A 24243-nucleotide genomic window follows, 5' to 3' on the forward strand; every position below is an offset into this window, starting at 1 on the left:
GAGATTCAAGGGAATTGACTCAGGGGTTTGTGTAGGTTACCAAAATTTTGAAGCCTGGAGATATAGAGGATGCCTAACACAATGCATGACAACTATAGTGTCAATTTAACAAACCATAATGTTGAAATCACATAATCACATATTATTCAGCCTTAGAAGTTGTTTCTTCATGATCAGTTCAGAGGATCAGTGTAGACCTTATTTTACCAGTCCTCAGAGTTTGAAGCTAGTCTTGCTTGAATAAGACAAATTTGTTTACCATGTTTACACTTTCTGTCAGGATTATTCAGTTCCAATTTGTAGCAGAATCGAAAGCATTTAGGACTGGTTCAGAATTATGGCTCTCAAATGCTGCTGAGTCAGTGGGGACTACCATGATTGGATATTTTCTTGTCCTCAGCACAATTTCGTAGACTCGAACTAGCAGGCTTGCATGAAGACAGAAGACTATCACTCTTCCTGTTAAGGAGGACGTATGCTCCACGATCTTTTGTCAGTTTCAGTCTGGGTCATTGTCTTGTGGGTTGTACCATGGGTGGAACCCGTGAAGATCCGGGATAGAATAGGTCTTCAGCAACCCATGCTTGCCGTAAAAGGCGATTATGCTTGCCGTAGAAGGCGACTAACGGGATCGGGTGGTCAGGCTCGCTGACTTGGTTGATGCATGTCATCGATCCCAATTGGGTGGATCGATGTTCATGATGTCAATCAGTGGATTGTCTGGTCCAGACTCGATTATTTACAGACCGCCGTCATATAGCCAGAATATTGCTGAGTGCGGCGTAAAACAACAAACCAACCAACCAACCAACCATGGGCGGAGCTCCTGATAAACGATGTATACGTGTGTGTATACGTGTGTGTATACGTGTGTGTATCACAGTGACACTGTGGTGGTTTATACAATATGTTTCACACTTGGGGCAACACACAAACAGCTACAAGTTAGAAGTCACCTGAAACAGCATTTACTGATAGTCAGAAATATTAAAAAATTGTCTCTTCATTGTGTAAAAATACCAAGCAGACTGGACCCAAGGGAGTAAAAACATATTGAAGGGGTAGACACCATTGATAATATCCATCTAGTCCGCAGCTAGACTTTGAGAGAAAACACCTAGTCTGTCTAGATTTTCACAAGTCTTGGACTAGCGGACTAGTGGCTGTGTCTTTATATTTTTGCAGGGGGTGAAAATTCTAGTCATGGACCAAACTTCAGAAATTTCTGATCCAGCGATATATAATTAACCAATGAATTTTTTGTTATTAATTGGATTTAATTTGAATGTGAGCTGGTCCATCGGACCAAATGGCAATTAAAACACTGGGTCCCATGTGTAATGTGTCTATTCTTAGACTATTGGCCTGTGGAATGTTCAGCCTCTGTATTGAATACCAAAAGAAAACTGTGAATACCCAATATAAATGATCACTTGTGAGTAAATACTCCGTGGCACAAAAACCTTGAGCCCTGCCATGTGTGAGATTTGAGAAAAGTGGTGCTTGAATGACTCGATTCAAATTTGCTTCGACTGCTAATTTTTACAACCTTTGTCCCCCTTTAAACATGAATCTAGAGTCAATGAGAATGCTGTTGTGGTTTCCTAAGTGTTTATGATATGACCAGAGCTGTTCTTACGTTGTACGTTCCTGTTTCAGGAGGAGAGAGCTTCCCCGGGACCAATGGAGAAGAACCTGATGATCAGGGGTAGGGTTCATATTTTGGACATTTTGCTCAAGCACAAAACAATTTTTCATAGCCAGAACAGGGTTATAAGTGGTCCATGGCACTGGAACCTGCTTCTCAGAATTGCTTCCCCTAGCTGTGCCAGGATACACTGCTTGTGGGTTCGAAGCACAGATTTGCCCCAATTATTATCCCTTGTTAGTCAGTACCATACACATGATCAACTATGGCACCAAAACGGTAAACATCTACAAATGGTTACTTGCATCACCTTGGGACCACACATTGTCCTGATGTGCTGTGATGTTCCCTAAATACTGCGACCTGTGAAGCTCAGGGTTAGTAATAATCTTCATCAACCCATGCTTGTCATAAGAGACAACTAACGGGTTTCGGTGGTCAGACTCGCTGACTTGGTTGATGCATGTCATTGTATCCCGTGGATTGATGCTCATAATGTTAATCACTGTATTGTCTGGTCCAGACTTGATTATTTACAGTCTGCTGTCATTCAGCAGGAATATTGCTGAGTGCACTGTTAAACAAACAAACAAACAAACAAACAAACAAACAAACCTAAATACTGCACAAGTGGTATTTCATCCACACTAGCTAAAACAATTTCACCTTCAACTTCATTCAGTTGAACAGTTTAACACGCAATCATTCGGTGGGTGACATTTTGTTTCCTCTCAGCATGCTCAGTGAATAACAAAATATTGAGCATCCTGAATTTAATGTAAGTAAACCATGATTAGTCCCCCTTAATAGGCTCCCACTGTTAGATGTATTCTGCTATCTCAAAGCAATCTGATAAACAAACTGTTGCGCAGTGGAAAATAAACAATTACCGCATTTGTCGTAATAAGCACCCAGGGTGCTCTCAAAATTAGAAATAGGAGGCTCTTATTAGAATATTATTTTTGTGGAAAAAACAGAGTTGAAAGATAAATTTCATGGTTTATGCTGAGAGCCTGAAATGTTCATATACAACATATATATTTTTCCAGAATTTAATTGCCTATAATTAAGGGTGCATATATCACAAGAGTGCGTATTATACACGAATAAATAAGCCTTGTGTACATTGATCAATCCGAAGGGGTGCTAATTGGGATTGTTCACTATTCAATATATTAGCAAATATCGCCGTGGACGGTTATTAGAGCGGGGCGCTTATTACATCGAATTCGGTAACTGAAATGCAAATTTCCCTTGCTGTGTTGTATGCAGGGAACTCAGCGTGAATCTCTTGATAAATTGATGAAGTAATTCAGATAATAAATGTAGGGAACTAAACGAATAAATGTGTTCTACCTACGTCCTACCTTGACGAGCTGTAAAACAAATCTTTCTGATGTACGTACTATTGCGTTGACATATCATGCCAATCTGACCTTAACTGAAGTGAGTCTGATTGGCCTCATTTTGCATGTGTTTGGACAGCCAGGCCATATCATACTCTTGTGTCCTCCGCATAGCAAGTTACGTTACAGCTGTCTGTTCCAGCTATCTGTTCATGCTTGACATGTCTTCACAAACCTCAAACTAACATAAATCTTGGAAGTCAGTTGTGTGCGTTTTCCCAATTTACGATGCATTCCCACAGACATACACAAGACTATACAAGTGACTACATTTAGGGTTTGAGAGAAAAAAAATTAAGATTTTCTTAATGTCCGCGTCTACACTGGTGGCAGCGATGAGGCAGGGAGGGTAACGAAGGCATCACTTGCAGGGATGGAGCTTGATGATAGAGGCCTTGATGTTTGAATATATACTACTCAAAAGAAGTTAAGGACCACCCGAACACAGCCTTCCAATTATGGGTGTTCTTCAACTTGTTTTGAGCAGGATGTAATGCTCATTTTCTTTTTCCAAGACATCAATATTTATAGTTTGGATTGTTTTTGTTTCAACCATCACATGCTTTTTCTTTTCTCATGTTTTTGTTCAATATATCAGTCTGCTATTTGCATATGATTTAAATATGTTTAATTACTAATATGTAAATCATGGTATTAGTTACTAATGTTTGGTTAGAAGTTCAACATTTATGTTGGCTTTTCAACCTGTGGAGAAAGTCAAACTAATTTGTTGTGTTTACTATGTTTACAGAAGTGGTCAGTTGTTTGACCGGTTCCGTGGTCAGGACAAGAAATTGTTGAAGTGCCTGGACGTGGGCTACATCTGTGATCTCATGGTGGAGAAGAAGAAAGTGAAGTTTGGCATGAAGTGAGATCATGGTGTTTAATCTTTCAGTAGCAAATAGAAATAACCCATTGGATCCCGAATTGGTAGGGGTGTAGGAGGTGTGCACCCCTTCCTTCAGACACCTTACATGTCAGCCTATATCTGTTACTTATTGCTTTGTTTGTTTGTTTGTTGTTTTACGCCGCACTCAGCAATATTCCGCTATATGACGGCGACGGTGATTGACATCATGAGCATCGATCCATGCAATTGGGATGGATGACATGCATCAACCAATCCTGTTAGTCGCCTCTTACGCATAGTCGCTTTTTACGGCAAGCATGGGTTGCTAAAGACCTAATCTACCCTGGATTTTCACGGGTCCCCCTCAATGCAATATGGGGAGATGCTTATGAACCTTATGTCCTGCATTATCCTCTTGTCTTCAGAATCCTGGATCCACCTCTAGATGTGAACATTACGTGTGTCATTCATCCCTAAGTTAACCGGAGTGGTGGCATAGCCTAGTGGTTAAAACTTCTCTTGGCATGTCAAAACCCCTAGTTCCATGGGCACAATGTGTGAATCCCATTTCTGGTGTCCCCTGCTGTGATATTGCTGGAGTATTGTTAAAAGAGGCGTAAAACTATACTCACTCCTCAGTAAACCAAGAAGAGGTGGTACAGATGGCTACACTCTAAACTCAAGACGCTTGTGCCATTGTTAGCCATGTTGTCTGACTTTCAAATACATTTCTTATGTTCCCTGCTCAAACTGTTGGCATCCCATTAGCGACCTACCAACCACAAATTTTGTGTCTTGAATTAATGGCGCCATTCTTTGGATATTTATGATCTGGGAAGAATAACTCTAAGTTTGTTTTCTGTCTTCATCGTTTTTGATGAATGTGAACAGTGAATAAATGCTTACTGTAGTCTTTACTGATTCTGACCAAAACATACATTTGTACGATGTAGCTGCAATATAGTTATACTTCAGGTGACATTTCTATAAACTAACACGGAGGGTTCATCAAACCCTTGTCCCCCCTGGAGACTGGTGGACAGCTTATTATGTAATCGCTGAATGCTATGTTAGAGTTAGTGAGTGAGTGAGTTTGATTTTACGCCGCTTTTAGCAATATTCAAGCAATATCACGGGGAGGGACACCAGAAATGGGCTTCACACATTGTACCCATGTCGGGAATCGAACCCGAGTCTTCAGCGTGATGAGCAAACGCTTTAACCACCAGGCGACCCAACCGCCCCTGCATTGTTAGAAGTAGGCTGCCTTACAGAAATGTCCAATTTTTGACGAACCAATGTTTTTTTACATAACAGGAGCCGTTGGTTTTGAATCAATGGTGTAAGATCAATGGTTTAAGATCAATGGTTTAAGATCGATGGTTTAAGATCAATGGCTGTATGAATACCTGCAGTATCACAGTATTCTTGCAGTGATGTTTATTGAAGTTTCCTAAATACTCACTCCTCCTGCTGTGTTTCAGCATCACATCATCTGAGAAAGTGGACAAAGAAAACAGATATGCTGACTTCTGTATCCTCTCTGTCCCCTACCCAGGTCAGTGCTGAGGGAGTGAGAGTGGTCTGTGTGGTCGGTATGGTCTGTGTGGCTGGTATGGACTGTGTGGTCTGTGTGGTGTAGATGGTCTGTGTGGTCTGTGGTTTGTATGGTCTGTGTGGTCTGTGGTCGTGATCTGTGTTGTCTACATGGACTGTATGGTTAGTGTGGTGAATATGGTTTGTATGGTCTGTGTGGTTTGCATGATCTGAGTGGTCAGTATGGTCTGTTTGGTCTGTGTGGCATGTATGGTCTGTGTGGTTGGTATGGTCTGTGTGGTTGGTATGGTCTGTGTGGTCAGTGTGGTTAGTGTGGCATGTATGGTCTGTGTGGTCAGTGTGGTCTGTGTGGTCAGTGTGGTCAGTGTGGTCTGTGTGGTCTGTGTAGTCAGTATGATCTGTGTGGTCAGTGTGGTCTGTTTGGTCTGTGTGGCATGTATGGTCTGTGTGGTTGGTATGGTCTGTATGGTCTGTGTGGTCGGTATGGTCTGTGTGGTCTGTTTGGTCAGTATGGTCTGTGTGGTCTGTTTGGTCAGTATGGTCTGTGTGGTCTGTTTGGTCAGTATGGTCTGTGTGGTCGGTATAGTCTGTGTGGTCTGTGTGGTCAGTATGGTCTGTGTGGTCAGTGTGGTCAGTGTGGTCTGTGTGGTCGGTATGGTCTGTGTGGTCAGTATGGTCTGTGTGGTCTGTGTGGTCGGTATAGTCGGTATGGTCTGTGTGGTCAGTATGGTCTGTGTGGTCAGTATGGTCTGTGTGGTCTGTGTGGTCAGTATGGTCTGTGTGGTCAGTATGGTCTGTGTGGTCAGTGTGGTCTGTGTGGTCAGTATGGTCTGTGTGGTCAGTGTGGTCAGTATGGTCAGTGTGGTTAGTGTGGTCTGTGTGGTCAGTGTGGTCTGTGTGGTCAGTGTTGTCAGTATGGTCTGTGTGGTCAGTGTGGTCTGTGTGGTCAGTATGGTCTGTGTGGTCTGTGTGGTCTGTGTGGTCAGTGTGGTCGGTATGGTCTGTGTGGTCAGTATGGTCTGTTGGTTAGTATGGTCTGTGTGTTCTGTGTGGTCTGTGTGGTCAGTGTGGTCAGTGTGGCCTGTGTGGTCTGTGTGGTCTGTGTGGTGAGTGTGGTCTGTGTGGTCTGTGTGTTCAGTGTGGTCAGTGTGGTCAGTGTGGTCTGTGTGGTCTGTGTGGTCAGTGTGGTCTGTGTGGTCAGTGTGGTCAGTGTGGTCTGTGTGGTCAGTGTGGTCAGTGTGGTCTGTGTGGTCAGTGTGGGCTGTGTGGTAAGTATGGTCTGTGTGGTCTTTGTGGCATTTATGGTCTGTGTGATTTGTTTGATCTGTGGGGTCTGTGTTGTCTATATGGTCTGTATGGTTAGTGTGGTGAATATGGTTTGTATGGTCTGTGTGGTTGGTATGGTCGGTATGGTCTGTGTGGTTGGTATGGTCTGTGGGGTCTGTGTTGTCTATATGGTCTGTATGGTTAGTGTGGTGAATATGGTTTGTATGGTCTGTGTGGTTGGTATGGTCGGTATGGTCTGTGTGGTCGGTATGGTCCGTGTGGTTTGTATGGTCTGTGTGGTCATGGTGATCTGTGTGGCCTGTATGATCTGTATGATCTGTGTGGTCTGTATGGTCTGTTTGGTATGTATGGTCTGTGTGATCTGTAGGGTCTGTAACTGAATTGATGAGTAGCATTGAACCACAAATGTGTGGACTTGAATTCTTATCAGTGTTTTTAGTGTACCAGTTGAGCAATGATATAGTAAGAATGTCCCAATAAAAATGTTTTAAATCTGAGTATTGCAATAGCCTTGTGATAGTTGCCTTTGAATGCCTAAAAGGCCCTTCCCTCGGGAGACTCGAGTTCTGTACGAAGCTTGGCTTGCTAAGTGTGGGTCTCGCCGCGTGGCTAGACATGATAGATGGTGTGTTTCTTCCCACAGGCTGTGAGTTTTTCAAAGAGTGGAAGGAGAAGTCAAGTGCCGGCCAGACTATTTGGTATGACTGGAGTCAGGTAAACAGTTGCCTTATATTGGAGAGAACCTTCAACATTCACTCGTATTACTGAATTATGCTGCGGACAAATACAAACCAGTGATGGTAGTCCTAATGGATTTGAGGGCTGTAATTCGGAACCTGTTCTCAATGCTTCATTTTTGCTTCAAATTGAACCTGAATATAGCTTAAAAATTGCAGACGGACAATAGCAACAGACAAACCCAACAAAACAAAGTCAGAATATCCGTTTCGGACAATTGATAACTTTTGATTTTCAGGGTTTCAATGATGCTGCTCTAGACATCCCGTCTACGCCATTACTGTCTCAGCTACCTTTTGACTGGTCCAAGTACAGGGTGAGTAGTGCTTCAAGTCAAGGGAGGTCAAACAAATGTATAATACTCAAAAGAAGTTAAGGATCACCTGATTCTTTATATTACTATAGTTAATCTCATGTCATGACAGATTTACTTTACCATTATGAAAGAATCAGGTGATCCTTAACTTCTTTGGAGTAGTATAGATACAGTGTCTCCGGCTCTGTTCATTTTGAGATTAATTGTAACTACTTGTACAGTTGTTCAGTTACTTCGAGTTTAGAATTAGTATCCTTCCTCGTACCATATCGACCATTCCATTGTTTACATAGAGAATCTCACCCAAGTGTCTTTTGATATCAAATATATCAACAAGAGTTGATAAAAGTGGAAAAATCCGAGGCTTGCCGAGGATTTTTGCCACTTTTATCAACGAGTGTTGATATATTTGATATCAAAAGACACGAGGGTGAGATTTTATTTATCATCCAACATCATTCTTTCAACTTTTTCAATTTGTAGACAGTAATTAGCAGTGTCTTCAGTGTAAAAAGTACTGCAAACAGCTTCAGTAGCAGAGCCATTAGTGATGTCATTTGATTGTGACGTCATGGTAACCAGTGATGTCACAATGGTCTGCAAAGCATTGTGATGTAATTTCATTGCAGCGATATCTACAGTGTAGATATCGCAAAAGCGATATCTACAGTGTAGATATCGCTTGATCTCATCCAAGCGATATCTCCTGTGGGAGCCAGTTTTGGATGATAAATTGTATTCCCATCTACATCTCACTGTTAGTATGAAACTGTATGGCGTTTATATGGATGGCATTGTCTACAAGTCTATATTCTTACAAGGCACATGTCTAAAGCAATAATGATATTCTTTGGGCTGGTGAAAATTCATTATTTAAGATTGTTTTGCTGATCACCATTTCGTACGTTCTAGACTGTTTGTTTGTTTGTTGTTTAACGCCACACTGAGCAAAATTTCAGCAATATGACGGTGGTCTGTAAATAATTGAGTCTGGACCAGACAATCCAGTGATTGACATCATGATCATTGATTCAAGCAAATGGGATATGATGACATGCATCAACCAAGTCAGCAAGATTGACCACTCGATCCCCGTTAGTCGCCTCTTACGACAAGCATAGTCGCCTTTTACATCAAAGAGAATTAGATTAGGCTCAGACCAATGACTGGCATATTAAATCTGGCAGCTAAGAGGATTTTTATTGTGCAGTAGCCAGTTTTTTCTATGGTATCGTGAATGTAAAATAGGATTCACAGATAGAGTACCGTATTCGACGTAATAAGTGCCCCGCTCTAATAAGCGCCCAAGGCGATATTTGCTAATATATTGGCTAGTGAACAATCCCAATTAGCCCCCCTTCCGATTTATCAATGTACACAAGACTTATTTATTCGCGTATACTACGTACTCATGTGTTATATGCACACTTAATTATGGGCATTTATATTCTGGAAAAATGTATCTGTCGTATATAAACAGTTCAGACTGTCAGCATAAACCACGAAATTTATCTTTCAACTCTGTTTTTTCCACCAAAGTAATATTCTAATAAGAGCCCCCTTATTTATTATTTTGAGAGCGCCCTGGGCGCTTATTACGTCGAATACGGTATGTTAGTATACTAACAATGCTAATGACAAACTTGTTTTCAGAATAATTTTCTGAAGACAAATAGTGATATTATTAGCTGACCTTACTTGACTGTGAGTGAATGGTATGTTTCAGTTCCAGTTGTGAAATACGAAATGTTCACTATTTCTTGGTTCTCATAGTGATACTCCGCATGTATAAATGTGTTATGAGACGAAGTGTTCCTTACATGGTGAACCATATGTAATTCTCTTCTACAGCATTGGGATTTGGTCCAGTTGACCCAGAACTACCTGAAATTACTGCTTCATATAATAAGAGAGGGTATGTATGTCACACTTAACATGCATCTTATTCATATTCTCTGTATGTATCCTGGAGCATACTCATTCTGTCACTCACTCTATATAGTCTGAATTGCAGTGTGGAATATATATGCTATACCAAATAATATGAATTATAAACATACACTCACTTTTTGTCAGTTGGGTTTAAGTATGTCATTCTCTGCTGTAGACAGCGTCCGTGGTGTAGTGGACAGAGTTTGCCCGGAGAGCGGTTTGTGGTTTGACCCTCTGGCCGTGTCATGTCAAAAGACATTAAAATATGATTCTTGTTGTTACCCTGCCTGGTGCTTGGCATTAAGGGGATGAAATAAGGACTGGTCAGCTTGGACTTACATCCCTATTATCGGGGGTTCAAATCCAGATTTGCTCTGGCAATATTTGTCTAGGTTGTCAGAACTATACACCAGCTCGTGGGTTTCAACAATGTGGCAAATGTCGGAGACCAGCATCATTTCTAACTTTACTCCTTCATCAAACTTTCACACAGTCATATGACTGAAATACTTTTGCAAGCACTGTAAAACCCAACTCATTCATTCTCTCATAAAATTTGAACAAGGTGAAACAAGCGGTTTATCATGACTTGTGTCCAACTTTTCCTCGTGTGGCTGTGATATGACCGTACGTGATGCGACCCTATTCACACCCTCTGACTGTGTTCTTCAGGAGATTCTGGCCTGCTAGTCCACTGTATCTCCGGGTGGGACAGAACACCTCTCTTTGTGTCGCTGCTCCGTCTTTCACTGTGGGCTGATGGCTCCATCCACAAGTCCCTCAGTCCTGTAGAGATACTCTATCTCACGCTAGGCTACGACTGGTATCTGTTCGGGTGAGTACCTTTGCAAATTGTTTTGACCGTGGACTGAGCATGTTGATTTTCAGGGGAAACATGGGATTTCTGTAAAACAGATGTAAAGGTTTTATTTGTAGCTCATGTAGAAATGGTAGAATTCATACCTTGATAAAAAAAACAAAAAAAACACACATGAACATGTAAGTTTCAGTGAAATATTAACCTGTAGGTGCTTTTTTATTTGGTATGTTCGACAAAGATTTTACGTGGTCCAGTGCATATTGTTCAGGTCACAAGATAAGATGGTGGAGAGAAGGTGGCTGACTCTGTATTGGCAATGAATGGGTAGCTGGTCGGGTGCATTAGTAAAGTGAAAGCAAAACCTTCTCGTCCTTAACAAGCTCTTGGGTTGTATACTCCACGTGGAGCTGAGAATGTAGCTACAATGCACACTGATCCATGGACTTGTAATAATTGTCCTGTGCAGTGAGCCTGCTTTTGGTCATGGAAATGACACAACATATATATATGCATTAATTGTTATTATTATTGTTGTTATATCATCATCATCATCATCATCATCATCATCATCATCATAGGGCGGTCGGGTAGCCTAGTGGTTAAAGCGTTCGCTCGTCACGCCGAAGACCCGGGTTCAATTCCCGACATGGGTACAATGTGTGAAGCCCATTTCTGGTGTCCCCCGCCGTGATATTGCTGGCATATTGCTAAAAGCGGCGTACTCACTCACTCACTCACTCACTCACTCACTCACTCACTCTATCATAATAATAATAATAATCATCATCATCATCATTGTTATTGTTATATTAAACTTTTTTTGTTTCAGTCACAATTTAAGTGATAGGCTTAGCAAAGGAGAAGAGGTGAGTGGTTGCACAGCATCACATTGATGCGAATACATGTACTTGACTCAAGTGGGCACATGATGGTATCAGAACCATACAACCAGGGTCCATATACTAGGGCTGGGACGAGTCCAAATTTACTACCTTGGTACCCAACACCCTGTTACCCGACCGTACCCATTATAGGTCTCAAGTTGGGTACAAAATGTCCAAATGGGAACTGTTTTACTGGAGCCCCGGCAAAAACTATTTAGATATATGTTTAAAACGACCTGATCATGCATACACTGAAGTTGATAGACGCTTATAAAATGTTTTCATAGAAAGAAATATGAACATTAGCTATACTTGAAAAGTTACCATGGAGTTTTATTGTTGATGTCATTAAACAGTATATCATGTGACTAAACTCGGGTCCAGGTAGTCGTGTGGGTACCCGGGTCCTACTCAAGAGCCACCCGACTAGGGCTTCCACGAGTCCAATTTTTTGGACTCGAGTACCCGAGGGGTGAAACTCGACTCGTACTCGAGTACCCGAAAATAGGACGTCCTTTAAGAATATTGGTTCATCAGATCAAAATTGCCATCTAAAAGTATTAAAACATGTTATAAGCAAATTGAACCGCACTTAAATGTAAATAGAGAGTGTCCACGGAACTTGTTTATCTGTCAAAGTGTATGGAAGTGTTCAGTGTTAATGTTTGCTTGTAACTGCACTAATCTTAATCACGACCTTCAAAAACATTACGCCACGTCTACAAATACTACAATACATATTGAACACAAACCAAGTTGTTGTTTTTCTGACGATCAGCGTTTCATTTGACACCTGCCAACAAGCACGAACAATAGTTAGCAGGAAGAAAATCGATAATGTGCATCATGTGACATACACGTATACACAGCTGCTGGGATGCAAGACTAAGGCCGCTAAATATGGAAATGTAGTACTATAAGTTCATTCATTCATGAGTTGGTCACGTTTTCAAACTGTACCAAACAGAACCTGTCGCTTGATTTGTAAGCACTGAAATAACACATATATATCAGCTAATCAGTTGTTAATCTGTGTAAGGGAATACACTTGGCATTTGAGTCGGAGCAAAAAAGCAATAATTGCCTTGATACATTCAATTTCTTAAAGTCGGGAAGGAAAAACAATAATTACGTCTATTTTATGTGACATTCTCAATTGTTCTAATGTACATCTACTTTCTACAAAGAATACATTCTCCAATCAATATTTTTTCAAGCTTTAATAAATATATTGATGAACAATTGAACATTGAAACAGAGTGATCTCCCCTTATCGAGTACTCGAGTCCTTGATAATGGACTCGAGTCCCAGTATAACCGACCCGGCCCTGAGTACTCGAGTACTCGTTGAAGCCCTACACCCCGACCCGAGTACCCGAGTTACCCGTCCCAGCTCTACCAGATACTGCTTACAAAAAAAATGATGGTCAGTGACCCTGGAAGCCTATGACACTAGAGACTGTTACAACCTTCAGAAGCTTTTGTCACTGCGACATCATCATGAATAGTCCTAATGTGCTACACTCCTTTTATGTCTACTGAGTTTGTTTGTACAAATATTAGATGGTAAGTCAGGGATTTATCTACATATTTGGCCCCAAGTCTGAAGCAAATGTAATTCTCAAATCAGAATGAATCCCAATTAATTAAACGGAATGTCCCAATTCACTTTGATATATAACTTGTATTTCTCTGATAACAGGACCAATAAAGAGGGTGAGGTTTTAATGATTAGGTTTATAATAACCAAATGTTAAACAAAATAATATTTCCCCACCAATTTTCCTGCCATGGAGGGGCGGTCGGGTAGCCTAGTGGTTAAAGCGTTAGCTCGTCACACCAAAGACCCGGGTTCGATTCCCGACATGGGTACAATGTGTGCAGCCCATTTCTGGTGTCCCCCGCTGTGATATTGCTGGAATATTGCTAAAATAGGCGTAAAACCATACTCACTCACTCACTCACTCATGCCATGGACTCTTAGTTCAGAATCCTTGATAAATCCTGGTATGTGCTATTTCAACTTTACTTGTCAGTGAAATGTGAAATATTTCATACATAGTCATTAGAAATAGTTTTATGTCAGTGCCATTAGTATGACCTATCTGAGCTGGAGTTCTTCCTTCTACGACTACAGAAACAAATACTTTCTAAACAATGTCAAATGTCCCTTGAGTGTATATCTGAATAAGGGGAGACAACTGTGCCCGTCTTAAGAAATATTTTGATTATCTGTTACTAAAAATAGATTATTGTGTTATTGACAGCTATGTATAACTACTGTGACACACACATGATTGACACAGTGTGCACCGAGATTTTTACCTTTTATACATCCATAAATGCAAAAAGATATTGAAGGCACATCTTAAATAATCCAAACTTTTAGCGTTCTTGAGTTGATATACTGAAGATTGTCCTGTGATCGTTATGTAGACTAGGTCTTTTTCCCAACATGAGAAGCTATGACTGGCATGATATAAGGTTAAAATTGTAATAGTCTTGGTTCTCAGGCACCGCCCGCATCATCATAAAAACTGCTGCACTTTTCGTTTTTATTTCCATTTCCCCCAAAATAAAAAAATCCTAATATTGAAAAACAATGTGGTCCAATATAGCACAGAGTTACTTCCCTTTACATGCCCACTGTTTTACTGTTCATATTGAGTTATGGTCATGGTGGCTATAGGAGTTTGTATGTTTCTTTTTGTAAGGAGGGCATTTCCCAGGTAGAACCAATTCTTTTATTTTTTTAAGCCTAAAATGCTGACAGTGATATTTGTTTTACATTTCAGATTTTATTTTTCTGCTTTAATTTCCTTCATTATATGACCTCAGAAGAGTTCTCAGTAAAAACAAAGTGAGTACTATTTCATTCTAACATCGATTCAAAATTCTGAAATTGGTATTTGTGAATGTAAATTATTATTTTGTAAAATACAGGAGTGTTCTCTTGACGCTGTCAAAGTGCCAGTAACTTGGGATGAGGATGCCAGTTCATATGGCCTGCTACAACATTCAACAATATATTCTAAATAGATTCACGTTAAGCTTTGGCTGAAACTTAACATCTCATCTCCACACACGTAATTATGATGGATATTAAGACAGGTCAATCTAGTTTGTGTTTTACAAATTTTCTTGGTCGATATGTCAAGATTAAGTGAATAGTTTAATCTAATCTGAAGACATTATCATGTTTAACCTGTTCTCTGTGTTCTTCTTCAGACGTGGAAGCCAGCGGCGCCACTCGGAGTGTGCGGGAGAAGGAAGACGAGCATGTCGTGTTGACTCGGAGTCCATCATTCCCCCTGGTGGCGTGCTGCTAGGTACAGACTGTCATTCCTCTATCTCCCATACACAGCAATCTCTGTGGTGATGGATTTGGTCCCCAGCATCCTATATTGGTTGTTAGAGGCCACGTAATGGATCTGGTGGTCAGGTTGATTGGTTGGTTGGTTGGTTTGGTGTTTAACGCTGCACCCAGCAATATTCCAGCTATATGACGGCGGTCTGTAAATAACCGAGCCTGGACCAGACAATCCAGTGATTAATATCATGAGCATCGATCCATGCAATTGGGATTGATGACATGAATTAACCAAGTCAGCGAGCCTGACCAGCCGATCCTGTTAGTCACCTCATACGACAAGCATAGTCACCTTTTACGGCAAGCATGGGTTGCTGAAGATCTATTCTATCCCGGAATCTTCACGGGTCTCTGGTGGTCAGGCTTAGTGACTTGATAGATACTATGTCATCGTGACCCAACAGTAGTGGTGGGATGATACACTGATGCACCGGTGGATTGAGATTTTTTTACTTCTCGATACAAGTATCGATCACAGTCGTACACTAAGTAAAAAGAATTGATTCTTACCTTAAATGTCTTCTTGAATAAGTGTTACAACAAACACTAATTACTAGTGAAAATGAGTAGTGAAAAGTAAATATTTTCATCTATTGCACCATACCTGACACTGCCAACTTTGTGCCAGTAACTTGGCAATCCAGATAAGTGCACATGCAAGTATCGTGATACGTATTGGATCGCACAGTTGGTGTATTGTCCCAGCCCTACCCAACAGTGATTATCATTGCTTAAAATATCATCATTGGATTGTCTGGTCCAGACTTGATGATTAAGAGGCCTCCATAATATAGCTGGAATATTGCTGTGTGAGGAATGTTGTCATTTGCAAAGTATGAATATTTTCTATGCAAAACAATGGATAAATTGCTTTTTGATTTTGATTTATCATTCAAGTTCGATTCTGGAACAAAATTATCAAGAAAAAATCATAAAGTTCACTGTTATCCTTCCACATCACAATACTCACTCACTCACTCACTCACTCACATCTTTGATCTCATCAATGCAGAGTCCTTTGCATCAATTTTTATCCCCAATTATGCAGTAAATGTTAGTAAAAATTCCTCAATGTGTTAAAGTTATTATAACTAATATTACGGCTTTGTATGTTTGACTTGAAATTTACTGATGACAGGGATATTAAAGAGCAAGTTGCTTTAATGCTTAAGTTTACATTATTTTAAATGTTAAAACTACATCGTCAAATACGACTGAAGTTAAGAATATAAGAACTTAAAAATATCACCAAAACATCCTAGTATTGAACAAAGTAATGATTTGTTCCCACTTTGCCTGCAAGGGCACTTAGTTTGGAATCCCAGATAAATCCCTGCAGTGATAATCTATAACCCCAATGTCTGCCCTCTCACGTAGGTCCGGAGCCGTCCCGCCCCAGTCCCCGGGGTAGCAACACTAGCATGAGCAGCGTGGGGAGCTCAGAGACAGGGCCGGTCTTCTTCACTGTTGGGAGCCAGGATGATGAGGCTGTGGTTTTGCATGAGTAAGTATAAATTTGGCTTTACATGGACAACTAATGTTTGAAAATATGCCTTTACAAAAGTTTTGAAAGTTTCAAATGTGTGTTTTCACATGATTAATGAATGTTGTATTACCGAGAGCAAAGTCATTTTCACCAGGTAAGTTGGGTTGAGGGATAGACTGGATAATACATTTGCTTGTCACGGCGAAGACCCAGGAATGTTCCCAATCTGTGATATTTCTTGAATACTGCCAAAAGCAGTGTTAAACTCACTCACTCAGTCACTCTATCACTCACTCACTCACTCACTCACTCACTCACTCACTCACTCACTCTGGAGTAAAACAGTGTAAAACATGCTCACTCACTCACCCATAATATTTCATTTAAAAGCTCTGAAATATTTCTGTTTGAAATGCAAAACTTGTTTTGAGTCGGTATCACTTATAAAAGTTACTAAAGTTCATATTGCTGTAACTATGGTAGCAATGATTCCACCATCTGTTGCAGCCACCCCATGTTCAGTGTGGCTTCCCTGAGTAAACACTCCCCGAGCTCCAAGAGCAGCCTCTCATCAGACAGTTCCCACTCACGATCGTCCCCCCTCCAGACAACTTCCAGTCCAATGGCCGTCCCGTGCAGACGCAGACTTGCAGATGGAGCCAGGTCAAACTCGCCAGGTCTAGGAAGGTTAGTACCGGTAACCATGGTAACACCAACACGATGACACTTGCATATTTCAAGAAGAGGCTGTCGTAGTCAAAAACCTTTTACTGAACTTCCCTCAACTTTCCCAAATTTATTTTCTGTAGATTAATGTATTACTACGTGGACTGAATTTCTTAGCAGTGCTTACTAGACTCAAGCTTGGACCTTGCAGTAATGTTGCTGAATGTTATGAAATCCTAGCGAAATGTCTTGTGTATAATGTTATGGCAGTTATAGTTGGTTTGTTGTTTAACGCCACACTCAGCAATATTCCAGCTGTCTGTAAATAAACAAGTCTGGACCAGACAATCCAGTGACTGACATCATGAGCATCGATCCACGTTATTGGGATCGATGATAGCATCAACCAAGTCAGCGAGTCAGACCACCTGATCCCATTAGTCGCCTTTTACGACAAGCATAGTAGCCTTTTACAGCAAGCATGGGTTGCTGAAGACCTTTTCTACCCCGGATCTTCACGGGTCATTGTAGTTAAAACATTGTGAATATTATGAATGTTTTGTTTACTTGAATTTTTCCTCCATGAGCTTGTGCCAATGTCATCATTAACTACATAGTAACAGGTGGACCAGTTGATTGTGACAGACGTACAGTTTCAAATCTTCGGCATCTAGAAGGAAATTCCTTTTATCATAGCAATTCAAGTATTCATATTGAACTTTAGTTGGTTCAGACATTGAAAAATGCACTTGGCATTGTGTTAGTCCACTACTAGGGTTCTTGTGTTGTTATGTTGAAGGTTGTCGAGCGCTGTTAGAATAATAGGCTGTTAAGGGGATGTCCTTATGTGTTATCACTATGACAGCTAGTAAATATTTGAGGTTACTTTGGCTGAAGGGGTCGTTGTTGATCCACGTTTTACAGAAATGTACCCTAGCCAAATTCAAAATACAGAAACGTATCCTAGGATGAGTCCAATCCGCCGCATGGCGCAATGCGTATTACCGGTTCTTTAGGTATTGGCCGCTTCCTGTATGCAAAACTGCGGTTAAATTCAACATGTCAGTACTATCATACTGTTGTATGAGATGCATTCCAGAATATCATAATGGAACAATCAATCACAGTGATATTAGTACATTAATCTAATATTCTTGCAATATTCCGTTATGCACACATGCAATCGTAATCAAGCAGACCGGAACTACATCATGAACCTGTTTTTGTTTGAGGTTTGAGAATATGGACTCGTCCCCTGTTTAGGGTACCAAGTACGTTTCTGTATTCTATGTACCTGGGGTACATATCTGTAGTACCCGTGCCAACAATGACCCCTTCGGCGTTACTTTGCATCCCTGAATTACCAGGTATTTTGTGTTGTTCAGACTTAAACTCAGCTATTGATAAGAGTAAGAAGTGATTAAACACTGTAGCTTATCTGTTGTAATGGCTTTACAAACTTGGCTCACAGGCGATGCTGAAGAAGCAACAACAGATCACTTGGAAGACAAAATATGTAAAAGGTGTCGTGCATTTTATGATTGTGCACACCCTTTATGTAATGGTACGACATCAGATCACACTATCGGTATTGTGTGTATAAGACTGAAAAAAGCCATGGATTGTCCATTTGTCCAAGTATCCTGCCATGTGTGTCTGGGACGTGTGTGCTTCATCCTGTACAGTGAAAGTATGCTGCCATGTGTGTCTGGGACGTGTGTGCTTCTTCCTGTACAGTGAAAGTATGCTGGCATGTGTGTCTGGGACGGGTGTGCCTCATCCTGTACAGTGAAAGTATCCTGCCATGTGTGTCTGGGAACTGTGTGCTTCATCCTGTACAGTGAAAGTATCCAGCCATGTGTGTCTGGGACGTGTGTGCTTCATCCTGTACAGTGAAAGTATGCTGCCATGTGTGTCTGGGACGTGTGTGCTTCATCCTGTACAGTGAAAGTATCCTGCCATGTGTGTCTGGGACATATGTGCTTCATCCTGTACAGTGAAAGTATCCTGCCATGTGTGTCTGGGACGTGTGTGCTTCATCCTGTACAGTGAAAGTATGCTGCCATGTGTGTCTGGGACGTGTGTGCTTCATCCTGTACAGTGAAAGTATCCTGCCATGTGTGTCTGGGACGTGTGTGCCTCATCCTGCACAGTGAAAGTATCCTGCCATGTGTGTCTGGTACGTGTGTGCTTCATCCTGTACAGTGAAAGCATCCTGCCATGTGTCTGGGAACTGTGTGCTTCATCCTGTACAGTGAAAGTATGCTGCCATGTGTGTCTGGGACGTGTGTGCTTCATCCTGTACAGTGAAAGTATGCTGCCATGTGTGTCTGGGACGTGTGTGCTTCATCCTGTACAGTGAAAGTATGCTGCCATGTGTGTCTGGGACGTGTGTGCCTCATCCTGTACAGTGAAAGTATGCTGCCATGTGTGTCTGGGAACTGTGTGCTTCATCCCACAGAGTGAAACTCTTCTGGTAATCCAGACTGTAGCACACCAATGGAGCCTGTCCAAATGTTTCTTCTGGATAAATGAGGCATGTTTATGGAGTGCTCTCATTCTGTATCCATCTCCGCATTTCCAGCATCATGACCTTGATGACTCTACTTGAGTGTTTGAGCCATTGCGTACTTACCCAACATGCTCAAGGTATCATTCACGTTGGGTATTGATAGTTTTCTTTGGGCATCGACTATCTTTTTACTCCCTTGCGGGACGTAACACCATGGTTATGCCTCACTCATTGCAGTAGAGTTCCTACATGTGTGATGCTATCAGCAAATAAAGATCTGGAAAAACAGGGACGCAAGTTGGAAGGAAATGAATGTTGTCATGCCATTGTGTTTTTAAAACTGTCATGTATATTTATACACAAGAAACTGAAAAATTATTGGGTAATAATGATATCTTTTGTGTCTTAGCATTGTACATGTGTTGAAGGATAATAATGATATATGTTATTTTGTGTCTCAGTGTCATACCTGTGTTCAAGGATAATAATGATATATTTTGTGTCTCAGAGTCATACCCGTGTTCCAGGGTAATAATGATATATTTTGTGTCTCAGAGTCATACCCATGTTTGTGGGTAATGAGGATATATTTTGTGTCTCAGTGTCATACCCATGTTTGTGGGTAATGAGGATATATTTTGTGTCTCAGGGTCATACCCATGTTTGTGGGTAATAATGATATATTTTGTGTCTCAGGGTCATACCCATGTTTGTGGGTAATGAGGATATATTTTGTGTCTCAGGGTCATACCCATGTTGAAGGGTAATAAAGATATATTTTGTGTCTCAGCGTCATACCCATGTTTGTGGGTAATAATGATATATTTTGTGTCTTAGCGTCATACCCAGGTTGAAGGGTAATAATGATATATTTTGTGTCTTAGCGTCATACCCGTGTTCCAGGGTAATGAGGATATATTTTGTGTCTCAGAGTCATACCCATGTTTGTGGGTCATAATGATATATATTATTTTGTGTCTCAGCGTCATACCCGTGTTCCAGGGTAATAATGATATATTTTGTGTCTCAGCGTCATACCCGTGTTCCAGGGTAATAATGATATATTTTTTGTCTTAGCGTTGTACCTGTGTTGAAGGATAAGAATGATATTATTTTGTGTCTCAGTGTCATACCTGTGTTCAAGGATAAAAATGATATATATTATTTTGTGTCTTAGCGTCATACCCGTGTCCCAGGGTAATAATGATATATTTTGTGTCTCAGGGTCATACCCATGTTTGTGGGTAATGAGGATATATTTTGTGTCTCAGCGTCATACCCATGTTTGTGGGTAATAATGATATATTTTGTGTCTTAGCGTCATACCCGTGTTCCAGGGTAATAATGATATATTTTGTGTCTCAGCGTCATACCCGTGTTCCAGGGTAATAATGATATATTTTGTGTCTCAGGGTCATACCCATGTTTGTGGGTAATGAGGATATATTTTGTGTCTTAGCGTCATACCCATGTTGAAGGGTAATAATGATATATTTTGTGTCTCAGCGTCATACCCATGTTTGTGGGTAATAATGATATATTTTGTGTCTTAGCGTCATACCCATGTTCCAGGGTAATAATGATATATTTTGTGTCTTAGCGTCATACCCATGTTTGTGGGTAATAATGATATATTTTGTGTCTCAGCGTCATACCCGTGTTCCAGGGTAATAATGATATATTTTGTGTCTTAGCGTTGTACCTGTGTTGAAGGATAAGAATGATATATATTATTTTGTGTCTCAGTGTCATACCTGTGTTCAAGGATAATAATGATATATTTTGTGTCTCAGCGTCATACCCGTGTTCCAGGGTAATAATGATATATTTTGTGTCTCAGCCTCATACCTGTGTTGAAGGATAAGAATGATATATATTATTTTGTGTCTCAGTGTCATACCCATGTTTGTGGGTAATGAGGATATATTTTGTGTCTCAGAGTCATACCCATGTTTGTGGGTAATGAGGATATATTTTGTGTCTCAGCGTCATACCCAGGTTTGTGGGTAATGAGGATATATTTTGTGTCTCAGCATCATACCCATGTTTGTGGGTAATGAGGATATATTTTGTGTCTTAGCGTCATACCCATGTTGAAGGGTAATAAAGATATATTTTGTGTCTCAGCATCGTACCAATGTTTGTGGGTTTTATAAAAGGGGTAAATGTCTTTGATGAATTTCCTCCAATATGAGCGAGTGAGTTGGGTTTAACCCCGCTTTGTCCAGTATTCCAGTGATATCACGGCGTGTTAGCTTAATGTGGCAGGAAAGCCCGAAGTGGTCTCAGATGCTTACCACTTTGATGAAATCCACAAGCATCCACAGGTATGGTGCTTATGAACCTAGAAACATATCTGGAGCAAACCAGAATTTCGAACCCATGATCATAGGCTTAGCAGATGTGGAACCAGGATTTTGAAAAAGGGAGTGCACATATTTCGACATGTAGTGACTTGGCTGAGGGCGCAGTTAGCATATAAGGTGTCTGAAAAAAGGGGGGATAACCCCTTTCTGGATCTGCGAGTGCAAAGAGTTTCTTCTCTACAACACATCTGTCTGTACGGGCAGTCAAGTGCATGGGATTTTCTTGATGCTAATTGCAGTGCTTGCTTTATGCTAAATCTAGGCATGCCCTATGCTAAATCCAGGCATGCTCTATGCTAAGCCTGTGCATGTTGTAGCTCTGTCCCGTGCATGCCCTTGCTCTACGCTACATGATGTGTATGCTGTATGCTGTGTTGTAGCTGGCAGATCATCAGCAGTACAGGGAGTCTGAGAGGCTGCCACGATTCCCCCCACGTCAGCAGCGGCGGCGGCAAGTCAAGCAGCAGCAGCAGCCACATCAGCTTCAGCTCGTATGTCCTCCTCTCCTCCTCCACCTCCTCACGCGTATCTCTACACGCAATAACACACTCTGTCCTCGTCAAGTTCTTGCTTGTGATTATATACCTTGTATTTTACCTTATTAGACTAATTGCTTATCTCATCTCATTCCAAAAGGTAGTGGAAATTTCCTGTGCTGTGTTCCCGGAGAACGGAGAAAACATCTCACCCGAATGCACCCTGATCAGCGCTGGGACACCAGAGCCACATGACCAAGACCGATAATTCTTCACTGTGTCATTTTCAAGCTGTCTGTGTAGTTGGGAATTTTTTCCTGTGCTTCATAATCCAAGCCATCCGTTCAAAATTAACCTTTTTCAATAATCATTTTACAACTATTTTATGCAACATACCTTATAATTATTTTTATATTTTGGCTTAAATTTTTGTCATGTTTTGGCTTTTAAACCGCCCTCTGTTTCATTATGAAAACTTATAATACATGCAAAATATGTGTTCAGATTTTGACCCTCACCCTATGTGCTGCACCGTCATTACTCAGCACTGCACAGCGGAGAGTACTGGTAGATGCAGTTTATGTGCCCCTTCAGGGGAAGAAGAATTGGCTAAATATATCTTCATAGAGCAGAGGAAGAAGATGGATTGAAAAAGACGAGAGTCATCACACTCTACATCTTCAGTGGAGGCGGCGATAATGAAGAAAAAGACTACAGTGGATCGAGAATCCACACTCTGCCTCTTCAGAGGAAGGAAGATATTTGACATACTGGTAGAGGAAGTTCATCCTGAACTTACTCCTTATGAGGCCATTCCAGTCACCCTTCCCCCACTTCCTCTACTAGCAGCAGGGGGCACGGGTGGCCCAGTTGTCTAAGGCGCCGTGATTCGCTGTGCAGAGTTGCGTCCCTTTGGCACACCAGAAACCTATGATTGTGGGTTCGAATTCCAGTTCTCCCCAATTATGTTTCTAGGTTTGTCAGCACCATACCCGTGCTCGTGAGTTTCACCGAAGTGGTAAACGTCTGAGACCTACATCACTTCGGGCTTTCCTCCCACATTAAGCTGACACACCGCGATATAACTGGAATACTGTTAAAAGCGGCGTTAAACCCAACTCACTCACTCACTCACTTTACTAGCAGCAAAAATTCCAAAAAAGTGAGCTCTAAAAAGAAAGCCTCTAGGGCAGTATAAGTCTTCAGGACTTTGCTGCGAAGAAGAGCTCTTCTTCTGCTCCTTCAAAGCTTACCTCCACACAGAGACCCATGAAGATTCCGGGGTAGAATAGGTCTTCAGCAACCCATACTTGCGTAAAAATGACTACGCTTGTCGTAAAAGGCGACTAATGGGATCGGGTGGTCAGGCTCGCTGACTTGGTTGATGCATGTCATCAATCCCAATTGCGTGGATCGATGCTCATGATGTCTATCACTGGATTGTCTGTTCCAGACTCAGTTATATACAGACTGCCGTCATATAGCTGGAATATTGCTGAGTGTGACGTAAAACAACAAACCAACCAACCAACCAACCAACCAAAGGTTTTACTATGTCAACCCAAACCGTTCTGTGGTCTAATGGTTGGAGTGTCTGACTACTGATAAGGAGGTTGTGAGTTTGATTCACGTCATCCATAATGAAAAAGTCTCAAATCAATATTGGTGAGTGCGGCGTTAAACAAACCAACCAACCAACCTCCACAAAGCCACTGCCTTCATCATGATCGCAAAGGGGTTCTTCTGCAACTTCGGCAACTCAGAAGCAGAAAATACCTACGCGCAGCCATCTACTTCTGCACAACTCCAGACGTTTGTGAACCCTTCAACAGGATCACAGTTTCAGTTTGATATGCAGGACCCAACCCTTATACAGTCCCTGCAGCCACAGGGTCTGTCACCTCTACCTCAGCACTCCATGGTAACTGC

The 24243-nt window shown here is 41.2% G+C and overlaps 2 protein-coding genes across 3 annotated transcripts in view; one reads left to right on the forward strand and one right to left on the reverse strand.

Moving 5' to 3' along the window:
* The window catches only part of LOC139444669 (phosphatidylinositol-3,5-bisphosphate 3-phosphatase MTMR14-like), a 45159-nt gene that overhangs the window by 8342 nt on the left and 12574 nt on the right, over nt 1-24243 (forward strand). Inside the window, exons 6-18 of one of the 2 annotated variants that reach the window (XM_071225598.1) lie at nt 1660-1708; nt 3806-3922; nt 5389-5462; nt 7392-7462; nt 7725-7802; nt 9654-9717; nt 10407-10569; nt 11384-11420; nt 14234-14298; nt 14667-14767; nt 16186-16312; nt 16802-16981; nt 22219-22329. In XM_071225598.1, the coding sequence (XP_071081699.1) occupies nt 1660-1708; nt 3806-3922; nt 5389-5462; nt 7392-7462; nt 7725-7802; nt 9654-9717; nt 10407-10569; nt 11384-11420; nt 14234-14298; nt 14667-14767; nt 16186-16312; nt 16802-16981; nt 22219-22329 (1237 nt within the window). The remainder of the gene's footprint in view (nt 1-1659; nt 1709-3805; nt 3923-5388; nt 5463-7391; nt 7463-7724; nt 7803-9653; nt 9718-10406; nt 10570-11383; nt 11421-14233; nt 14299-14666; nt 14768-16185; nt 16313-16801; nt 16982-22218; nt 22330-24243) is intronic. The other variant, XM_071225600.1, reaches the window with a different exon arrangement.
* LOC139445252 (protein starmaker-like) lies at nt 5645-7143 on the reverse strand (the record flags this gene model as incomplete). Its single annotated transcript, XM_071226392.1, has 3 exons — nt 6943-7143; nt 6543-6708; nt 5645-6480 (listed from the first exon to the last, which is right to left on the reverse strand). Coding segments are annotated over exons 1-3 (1203 nt in total), but the record flags the coding sequence as incomplete, so codon positions are not given.

Source organism: Haliotis cracherodii, unplaced genomic scaffold (genome assembly GCF_022045235.1).
Source record: "Haliotis cracherodii isolate W230 unplaced genomic scaffold, xgHalCrac1.p SCAF_6, whole genome shotgun sequence".
Classification (NCBI taxonomy): Eukaryota; Metazoa; Mollusca; class Gastropoda; order Lepetellida; family Haliotidae; genus Haliotis; species Haliotis cracherodii.